Here is an 11,018-nt window from a genome sequence, read left to right as displayed (position 1 = left end):
CTTCGAGTTGTGTCAAACGAGATCGCAAACAGAACGGTTTATTTTCCTCCTTTCTCTTCCGTCTGCATTTTTCCCGTCAAAAGTGGATTGCATTGCTCTGTACGTACAGATTTGGAGAGCATTTCATCAACAAGTCACTAGGGATTCGTGTTGCTCTTACTATTTCATTGTATCAAGATCTCAATTGAAGGACTAAGTGGATATTTTTTATGAGTAAGTAATGCTATATATAGAGAGATGACAGTTAAAATTGAATTCATAAAATACGATATTAATCCCCTGTAAATGATTTGAATTTTTTTTCTGTATATTGTTTTAAGTTGCGTTCCGTTGCACGTGTATGACATGTCATGCGCATATTTTTATCTTTGTTTAATACTTTGCAAACAATAAGGATAAAATGATATCTGATGGTAATGGAACTTAGTCTTACAACGAATTCAGTTGGATGCACTCAGTGCACACTGGTGCACATCAAAGCCGTCGTATACAAATTGATGTAAAAGTATGTGTTTAATGTAAACGTAAAAACGGATTAAACCATCCTTAATACAGTTTATTTGTACTGTTAAATAAAATTGTATTTTATAATTCACAATATTTACATTTTACTTTTACACAGGTTAAATCAATATACAATAGCTTTAATATGCACTAATAAATCCAACCGAATTTGCTAAATTTTCCTTTATTATCGGTCACGCAATTGCTTTTTATATAATGTGTTAGACACCAATAAATTTCTTTTCTTTTCTTTAATATTTTGAAATTTAACAAACCTATAAAAATTAATCAATTAGCAACTTAATTTTTAGAAAAATTAAAAATAAAGGATATAGTTTATTTTAAAATAAAAATGTAATGCATAATAAAATCAATAAAAATCTTAAACATAATATATAATTTTAAAAATGTTGAGTTTATAGTAATAAATAATATAATACATTTCAATTTGGTCTGTATTTTAAGTTTATAAAATAATACTATCAGAATATTGTAACAACTTTCCATTATATAGTGTGTAGTTTTTCAAGTGAAATTATTGCGATTGTTTAATAAAGTATTAGACTAAGAAATTAATCAGTTTTATTTGTTATAAAAATGAATATGCAATTAATTAAATCATACGCTGTACATAAAAAATATGTTAATAGATTAATGAAAGAAATAACCAATATTTTGACAAAATTTGTTTAATAATCGTGAAATATTAATGTATTTCTTTAATAAATTGTTATATATTAATCTCATGAAGAACACCCGCGTAAAAACATTTTGAAAAAAGAAAAAGATACGTTTGATCACACCTTATTTCAATTGGCATTACACATATGTGATAAAAATGCATGCATCGTAAAAAAAAATAAAGTTCAATCTGCTTTTAGTGGCCAAGTGGTACAAAAAAAATAAATACAGCAAATATGCTGTGCGAAGATTGCCGGTTCTTGACTGGCTGTCGCGATACAGACCCACGTGGTTCTTGCAAGACGCATTGGCCGGCATCACGGTCGGTCTCCTTGCTGTACCGCAAGGCATTGCTTATGGTGCTCTCGCTGGTTTAAATCCCGAGGTAAATATCAAGAAAAAGAGAGCGGCCGCCGCATTAATCGTGTATCGAGTTATCCCGTAGCACATATAAACGCTCCTCTGTTATAAATTTCAGAGGGATAAAATGGAATTTTTTAGAGTAACTCTGACGGTGAAAGTAAATCAAGAAGTAACAACAAATATGTCTGTATTCAGCATAACTCAAAAATACTTTCTGTTTAATTTAAATCAAAGTATTATTTAAAGGAATTTACTTTTGAAATAATATTAGAAATTCTTAACGTTTATATACTGATGCGTAAAATAAAAACATTAGTTCAAAGTTATTGTTTTTGGTATCTATCGATGTCATTTAATATATTTAGTTAATTATCTTAATGAAAGAAATGTTCATTTTTAAGAATATTTTATATTTTAAATTTATGAAGGTTTCTGAAAAATATTTTATTCTTTAGATTTCCAACATTTCGTCGAAAATTATAAAATGAGAAATTTCACAATTTTCAGAATTCACGTATATAAAAAAATTCTAAAAGAGATGTAGACTTTCTCGACATTTCCAAAAAGTGTTCCAGTTCCGATAAAAAACCTGAGAAATTATTTAAAAAGTTATAAAATTATATAGAAATTCTGTAAAAAGTTTAGAAACGTATATAAAAATGTTGTAAAATTAAATGATTAAAAAAAAAATTTCGCCAAGATATTGATTAGGGATGGAAACTGTTACTTTTACCATTACTTTTTATACTAACGATATAATAACAAAATGATGTTGCCATTTTTTATGACGGTAATAATAGCTAACTAAGATTATAAGAAAATCATTTTTAAAAAGTAACTTATCACCATTACGCGTTATTTATTGAAAAAAATAATTTCATTATTCGTTATTTTTACTCGTTACTTTATCTCGTTATAAGTAATATCTTTTTTCAATGAATGTGACAAGTTACTTTTAAAAAACGACTTTTCCCCAATTTTAGTTTTTAGTTAATTACCATTATCGCCATAAAAAAAAAATTGGAACATTATGACCAAGTCATTATTATAAAAATAATGATAAGAGTAACGGCATTACTTGTTTACCATTCCTGATATTGATATACAGAATGTCTCATAACCACCGCATTTTTATAGTGTATTCTAGAAATAAAGCAGATTAAAAAATCCTAGTACGAAAATGTCAAGGTCACGGTAGTTTTTTAATTATACTCGATCAAAGATAGCCAGTAATATCGCGTAGAAGCACTTAGGCTCGTAATTATGCGCACATCGATCTGATACTGCATTTACAGTTATAATATTAAATTTCTTTATTGCGCAACTGATTAGTAATAGCAATTATTGTTATTAGAATAATTAAATCTAACATAAAAGTTTCATACTTGAGAAATAACATGAAAAATAATATCTACCTCTAGAATGCGCTATAAAGATACTGTACGATAATTGTAAGATTTTGTATGTGCACGATTTTTAATTAATTTAAGTGATATCTTTTTAAAATAGTCGTACTTTATTTCTCTGTGTATAATTATGACATTCTATGTATTTTATAGTACGGACTGTATGCGGCATTTATGGCATCATTTACATATATCATTTTTGGTACGTGCAAAAGCGTCACTATTGGTCCAACAGTTATTATGGCCATCATGATTTATCCTTTTGTCGAAAAATATGGTGCTGATATGGCTATATTAATTACTTTTTTGAAAGGATGCATTATTGCGCTTTTAGGAATTTTTCATTTAGGTATGTTTTTTTATTCATTTAAAAGTAAAAATAAGTATCGTTCCCTTTAAAACATTTAAAAGTAAACAACTTAAAAGTAAAAAATAAATACGTTCCTTTCAAAACACAACTCAAAAAAATGCATGATTTTTTAATTATTAGTATTATTACCATGAATGAGTTAAGTAAACGTTATCGTATCAATGCAATCATCAAAAGTGAACTAACTACATCATAAAAAATCATTACAATTTTATAAAGATTGTGATTATTTTAAGATTGTAAAACAAAAATGACAATTGATTAAGTTAAAATATGTTTATTTTGCCGATATTATTTGATTAGTCAATCATTTTCTGTCGAAGTTGAAAAACAGTTTTACTCTTTTTCTGCAGAGAATCTTGATTTTTCAGTTGTCAACAAATAAAAGTTTCAATAAATAAGAAAGTGATGTATTATGACATTTCAGAGTTTAAATGCGATAATGGCAAAATATTGTTGCTACATTGTGCATCTTTTTTGTTCATTTTAAGGGTCTTTGCTGGATTTTATATCGCTTCCTGTAATTACTGGCTTTACTTCAGCCGCAGCGATCAACATAGCGTTTTCCCAATTTAAATCGCTACTAGGCATTCGCCATACAGCCGAAAGTTTTCTGGATTCTGTGTGCGCAATTTATAAGTATCGTAATGAGATCCGGTGTCCGGATACATTGTTGGGAGTTGGTACAATCATTGCATTAATTTTGCTCAAGGTATAAATTCTATCAGCATCGAAAGTGCAAGTTCTTTTAAAATTAAAAATTTAATTCTCTCGTTCCATTTAAAAGAAAATATTTAAAAAAGGGGAAAAATACAAAAGGAACATATTTCTTTATTTACATCTTTTTAGATAAAAATCAGCCCTTTTTAACATCTTCCTTTTACAAAAAAAAAGCGATAATTTTATATAACAGAAAGAAATTTTATTTTTTCTAATTATATAGAATATACCAGGACAGCGTACGGGAACAGTTTTGCAAAAAATTGGATGGTTTCTTGGTCTGTTCCGCAATACATTAGTTGTAATCATAGGCACTGTCATGGCGTATATTATCTACATTAACGATCTAGAGCCTTTTATGTTAACGGGTGAGTAGCTAAATCATTTGTCTAATATTAATTTTTTTTTAATTATTACGACTAAGATTACCGGATTTATAAAATATGTTTGGGCATTTAAACGCAGCAATTAGTCACCAGATAATTATAATCAATTACGTTTTATTTCATATTTCTCTATAAATTTCAAATTTACGGAATTCAATGTAAAAGATTTATTGTATTATCGGTATTACGCGTTGCGAAATAAATTTGCAATAATAAATTCTGTTGATTAATCTAAATTTACATCTTTAATATCTCCTTTAATATCTGGAAATGAGATCGACTTTCTACATATACTTTTATTGATGTTAAAATTAGTTGGAATTTATTAACTTTTAAATTATTATTAACATTTATTTATTAATTATGATATCTATTCTTTGAAATAAGATTCGTCAATGGCTGCAAATTCAACAGAAAAAGCAGCTTTGCAGTTGTTGTAAAATTCTTTAATGTGATTAGTTTTGTCCTTAGTTCCTCATTGGATCTAAATGTATAAATTAATCATGTTCAAGAATTTTACAACAGTTGCAAAGTTGTTTTTTCTGCTAAACACAGCCAATGTTGTACAATCATTGCAATAAAAAAATAACTTTTTTTTATCTTGGAATTGCGAAATGAGATAAAAGCGCAGCACAGACTTTTGCATAATGCATAAAAGAATCAACCAATCAGAATCTTTTATCTCCACTTCTAGTGATCTGATTGATTCTCTTATGCGTTATGTAAAAGTGTGTGCTAACTGCTTTGGCCTATAATAGCTTATTCTTGTTCCAAGATTTCGATGTAATGTTAAAAAAAAAAACAGTCTTGCTTTATATGGACAGAAATCGTGAGAAAATATATTTTTCAAAGCAGGTTGCGTGAAAGCGAATAATAGACAAAACGTTTCAGGCACAATAGGGCAAGGTTTGCCATCGATCGCATCTCCGCCGTTCTCCACCTTTCACAATCTAACGTACAATTTTCTGGAAATGACTACTGCAATGAAAACGACGCTATTCACAATACCAGTCGTATCAACTATCATGCACATTGCCGTTGCAAAAGCCTTTGGTAATTAAATTATTGCTGTATCAAATTACTAATATCGCTTTCGCACATTTTTGGAGAATAAAAGCTTTATGGCAAAAAAAGTTCTTCGTATGAAGTGCGTTTATTATACGATACGTTTAACATGTCATGCTTTTACTGTAAAACGTGTAATTTTATTATTTCTTGCCGACGTAATAGCATTTTTTGTTCGTACAAAGTAGAATTTATTTCAAATAAATGAGCGCAAACGAAGTGAGGCTGTTGCATTCATGAAGCAAATAGTTCATTCATATTTCTCCTAGCTCGTTTACTTATAGTAAATTCGCACTACACTGGATTATGTTATATAAAGGCTGCTTTATATTATACCTAAAGCATCTAAATGCAGTAACATAATATAATCAATTTTAGATCTGTTCGTGTTGCTTGCACTTTTTGCACTCAGAATGGTCGCTTCCTCTCTTTTCAATGTCTGATGTATATTTATCTCGTTTTAAGTGTAAATATTTTTTAGAATTTCAAGCAACATGAAAAATTCTTTTGACAATGAAATAATATATGTATATTCTGTTAAATAATGCGACAGTATATCATTATTCATACCACTGGGTATTAATCGTTTAGAATATTTGTGTTTTTTTTTATATTTATAACTTTACTAATTTCATGTATAGCAGTTCTTATATAATAAGCACTAATCTGTGTAATACAAATGATTCAATTTGCTATTAGTCTAATTTTCTGATAACTTTGAATATTTTTATTTTCGAGAATTATAAAAATCAAATTTACTTAATCAAAGGGGTAATAACAGGATTATTATTTTAGCAAAAGGTGAATCTTTGGACATCACGCAAGAGATAATCGCTCTAGGAGCCTGTAATATCTTCGGATCGTTCGTTTGCTCGATGCCAGTTACAGGATCTTTCGTACGAACGGCCATCAATCATGCGTCGGGCGTTAAAACTCCGTTGGGAGGTATATTTACAGGTACATGAGTGGTAAACAAAAGTTTTATCACTTTCAAATTCAACATAATTTAAATATTAATCGACTCGACTACGTAAATGTATTTAAAAACTTATTTGAAAGCTGCTACGTAATAATTAATAAAATAGTTACACTTTTTGATAAAAATTGATATTTTCCGACTATTTGATAATATTGAAAAATATTTTATAATTATTAAATTTATAAAATATTATTTAATACAAATTTTGGAATTGAAAAATCGTAAATATTGAATTTATAGTTTTATCATAAAATCACAATTAAACAAAAAAATAGGCATATGTTTGGTCGTTGTCTTTTGAAAAATTGGAGTAGCAAAAATAGTTTAATTTTTTAACAAAGTGTGAAAATATTTCTTTTTTTTCTTCGAAACGGTGCTTATTAAATTAAGATGTATCAAATGTATACTTAGTCTCTGCAAAAAGTGACTAGAATTGGAAATTTATATTTTCCGCATAAAAATGAATATTTCATATGTTATACATACGAAACAATTCAATAAAATCAATATTTATATTTAATAATAAAATTTTATATAGGTTAAATAAAATTTTCTTCTTAAAGTTCTCCGCCGCGAACACGCCAACGCAGAGTCAGCAAGCAATAAAACCAATGTAAAGTCGGGAGTGTCCACCCTGTCTTCCACTATAGTAACGCATTCTAAAACATGTCTATTTCTTATTCAGATAAATTTTGATCCACATTCTAAATCGTCTTCAAACTTTTTATACTTTCAAATACAGATAAAGAAATCTATAATTTTTTCGTTTTGTCAAAAAATGCGTGTAATACATCTTTAATTATGACAACGTGACCTTTTCAGGCAGTCTGGTGTTATTCGCGATCGGTCTCTTGACCTCTACCTTTCGCTTCATACCGAAGGCGACACTGGCCGGTCTCGTCATATATTCCATGTACTACATGCTCGATTTTCCAACGTATAAGCTGCTGTGGCGTGCCAGAAGTAAGTTTCACAAATTTCTCCTCCTCTCTATCACTTTTTCTCTCTTTTTCTCTCATTCTGGCTGATCCGATTCACCCATGCGCGGTCTAACCAACGTGGCGTCAATGGTCCACGCTGTACAAAAGGAGCTGGCGTCAGCGAGCGCCACCCACACTCGGGATGCATTCGCGGTGCATTTGTTCTCAAAAAGCCCGCGTGAAACAATAATGCTCGAGCGCACCCTTGGTGGCATTTATTGTTAAGACGGAGCAGTGCTTTCCGTTCCCGTTAACTTTTGTCGCGTCATCTCGAGCTCATCTGCAGCTTCGTAGAACTGGCGATATGCGCCCATTTGCAAATGCCATCGACGTTATTCTGCGTGGGCAGAATTTAATAATTTCGCGTACAAATCGAATTAGGATATTAAAAGATTAAATTCCTTATTATCTAAGCAGAATACAAATTATCATGATAACATCCAATGGCTACAAAATAATTACTAAAAGTAATTTTTCAATTAGTAACGATTCGTTTTAACGTCATTTTAATCTTGTCGTGATTTGTGGTGCGATTTGTTTTGCTCGAGCAATTAAAATGGAAACTTTATTACTATCAAATTTATTATCGTTAAAAAAGGTATCTGACAGAAACATAATTAAAATAAATGTAGTAGGTCACGGTTGCTATCTTTCAGCTATCATTGTCCTCCCAGAAATTTACAACCATAATAGAGATTGTAACTTGCTTATTGTTGAAAACTTTTTTATGGCCTTCCTGCTGGAAATATCTTTTCAAAACAAGAAGATCGATGCCACTGTTCTTATACTATGTTATCATTTTCACAAAAAAGCCATCAAAATTTTAGAGTGATTAGTCGGAGATTTTTCTCACCTATCGGAGTGCCGGAGATTCAACGGCAGAAAACCGAAAAAGAATGGCAATAGTGAATGTTATTAAAAAATAGATGTTATACAAAAGTATACTAAATATAACATACTAGATATATCATACAAAATGAATTTAATCTTATTTTGAAAGATTATAATAATATAAAGACATCTCTGTAAAATTTTTTAGAGATCGATTTCTTTGTAATGAAGCTGACGTTGGTCAAAGGCATCTTTCTTGGCTTGGAGTACGGTATCTTAATTGGCATCGTCGCCAATCTTGTAGTATTGTTATATTTCTCAACGCATCCTTCCATTCAGACGAAAATTGAACAGGTACGGTGATAACAGATTAATTAATAGATGATCCTTATCCATATCAAATAATTTAATATACCGCTAATTTAACATTAAATTACGATCACCTTTTAATTCTCTCATTATTCACCTAATTTTTTTATTATCTAACAGTCTTATAAAAATTTTATGTTATTATATATATGTGCTGAAACAAATATTTTGCATATTTTATTCAAAGGGTAATATTTACACCCAGTTCGCAGTAATTTCAATGTTTAGAAATATAACAGCTGTTATTCTTTTGACACGATCGATATGAAAGAGAAGAAATATATTCAACAGATATTATTACGACGCACAAATGGTGCTGTTCTCTGAAATCGCTGACGCTATATTTCCATCTTAATCCAATTTAATTATGTCGTCATCGTTTAAATGTAATTAGAGATTTATCATTTCTTGTCACATTAATCTGCCGCATGTGAAACGATGAAATCAATACATTTCTCGATATTTCTGCTTTTTCTTTTTACAGTAACAAATTCTTTGTTTTCTCATATTAAAAAAATTCTATTATATCAAGGCTTCTGCCTACTCACTACGAATATTAAGATTGATGACGCCAGAAGCGAGAAAACACATTAATGGAAATTTTTGTAATAAACATATTAAAATGGAAATATTTTTGAACAAAACAATATTTGCATTTGTAAATAAAGTACAGTTATAAAATATATCAAAAACTCTCCTGTTATTTTGTGTGTAATAAAAAATTATATTTATAAAATATAATTTTTAAAATATAAATTACAATATTATACTATAAGATGTTATTGTATAAAACACCTTGCTACTTAGGTCCATTTTCACAATATATGATTACCTAAAGATTAAAGGTTACCAACAGATTCATCAATGAAATTCATTCACCTTTAATCTTTAAATAACCATATATTATGAAATCGGACCTTAGATTGTTTTGTTTTTTGGTTAGGGATATATAATTATATTTCAAAAATATTTATATTTATAATTATTTATTGTTTACTGGGATATAAGGGGACTTTTCAATATATTTTACAAATCTATTCTATTAATTGCAAATGTTGTTTTACATGAATAACAGATCTTTTTAAATCGGCAAATAGCTAATTTAAAAATATCGTTTCTAAATATATTTTCTGTATGGTCTGGAATATTTTCTTACTGTACAATGACAACTCATTGATATGATGAGCAGATGATACCTTATTTTTCTTGTCTTAAATACAGATCGAAGGGGAAACTGTAATAGTCATCGTACCTGAAGAAGCAATAGCCTTTCCAGCAGCAGAACGCCTGCGTGCTACTGTAATGAAGGTTTCTGGAGAAAGTTCATGCAACATGATAATACTTGACTGTAAGAATTTGAAGAGGCTCGACGTTACGGTTGCTGAGGTATATATGAGATTTTGTTGGTGTTCTTGAAAGATACTAATATCAATATAAAATGCTTCTTTAAAATAGCGAAAGATTCAGAGAAAAGAACGGAAGCAAAAGGAAATAACGATAATAGCTGAACAATATCTATCTGTATCTCTCGAGTGAAATAAGATGATTAAAATTAATTATTTTGCTGTCAGTTAAACTTTAGAGCTGTTGAGATATACGTATTAAGATCATTAAATAAATGATTCGATTAGAATTATATACATTAAAGAATGATGCATTAGCAATGATACAGAGCGTGTCTAAATAAGAGTGAAAAATTTTAAGAGGTGATTTTTTGCCAAAAATTAAGAAGAGTTTTTCATATAAATATATACTTTTATATATCCTCCCTGAGGAGTTATACTCCATCAAAGGAGAAATCAAAAAGTAAGTTTTCATTCTTTTTCAAATTTTGGACAAGTTAGAAAAATGAAATTTAGCGAACTTTTTTCACAAATAGAAAGGATACTTATTATAATATTTTTAGAAAATAAAAACTTAATTTTTATCTTCCCCTTTGAAGAAGTGTAATTCCTTAGGGAAAGATATGGAATTATATGTTTATATGTAAGAATCTCTCTCTTAATTTTAAAAATCTCCTAATTACATTTATTTAGCAATATCCTGGCAAAAATAAAAATTGTAGCATAAGTCAAATAAAAAAGAAGAGCGATGAAAGCGTAGTAAAACTTTCAGAAGGTGTAAATTGAAACAGTGAACTTAAAAGGGTTATTTACTTCTTAAATGCTTCTTTTACGTGCTGTTCTGTTCCAATTTATGCTTCCTAGAAACTTCATTTACGCTGCTGTCATTTTGCACTTACATTTATAGTTCGATTTTTATTTTCGCCAGGATCCTGCTATATCTATTAAGAAGAGCATAAATAAAATTATTAAAAATTAACTTTGCTTTCAATATATAACTACAATAGCTATATATATATAT

At 29.0% G+C, this 11,018-nt stretch overlaps 1 protein-coding gene across 1 annotated transcript in view; it reads left to right on the top strand.

The window, feature by feature from the left end:
• The first annotated feature begins 1,342 nt into the window (after nucleotides 1-1,342).
• The window catches only part of LOC108767846 (sodium-independent sulfate anion transporter), a 10,575-nt gene continuing 899 nt past the window's right edge, over nucleotides 1,343-11,018 (top strand). The window contains 9 exon segments of the mRNA XM_018517919.1: nucleotides 1,343-1,570; nucleotides 3,108-3,303; nucleotides 3,816-4,036; nucleotides 4,268-4,412; nucleotides 5,322-5,483; nucleotides 6,291-6,452; nucleotides 7,297-7,437; nucleotides 8,494-8,639; nucleotides 9,876-10,040. Coding sequence (XP_018373421.1) covers nucleotides 1,343-1,570; nucleotides 3,108-3,303; nucleotides 3,816-4,036; nucleotides 4,268-4,412; nucleotides 5,322-5,483; nucleotides 6,291-6,452; nucleotides 7,297-7,437; nucleotides 8,494-8,639; nucleotides 9,876-10,040 — 1,566 coding nt within the window.

This window comes from Trachymyrmex cornetzi, unplaced genomic scaffold, assembly GCF_001594075.2.
Source record: "Trachymyrmex cornetzi isolate Tcor2-1 unplaced genomic scaffold, Tcor1.1 scaffold73, whole genome shotgun sequence".
NCBI lineage: Eukaryota > Metazoa > Arthropoda > Insecta > Hymenoptera > Formicidae > Trachymyrmex > Trachymyrmex cornetzi.
The sequence above is the reverse complement of the archived record's forward strand: the minus strand, read 5'-3'. Positions and strand labels throughout refer to the sequence as shown.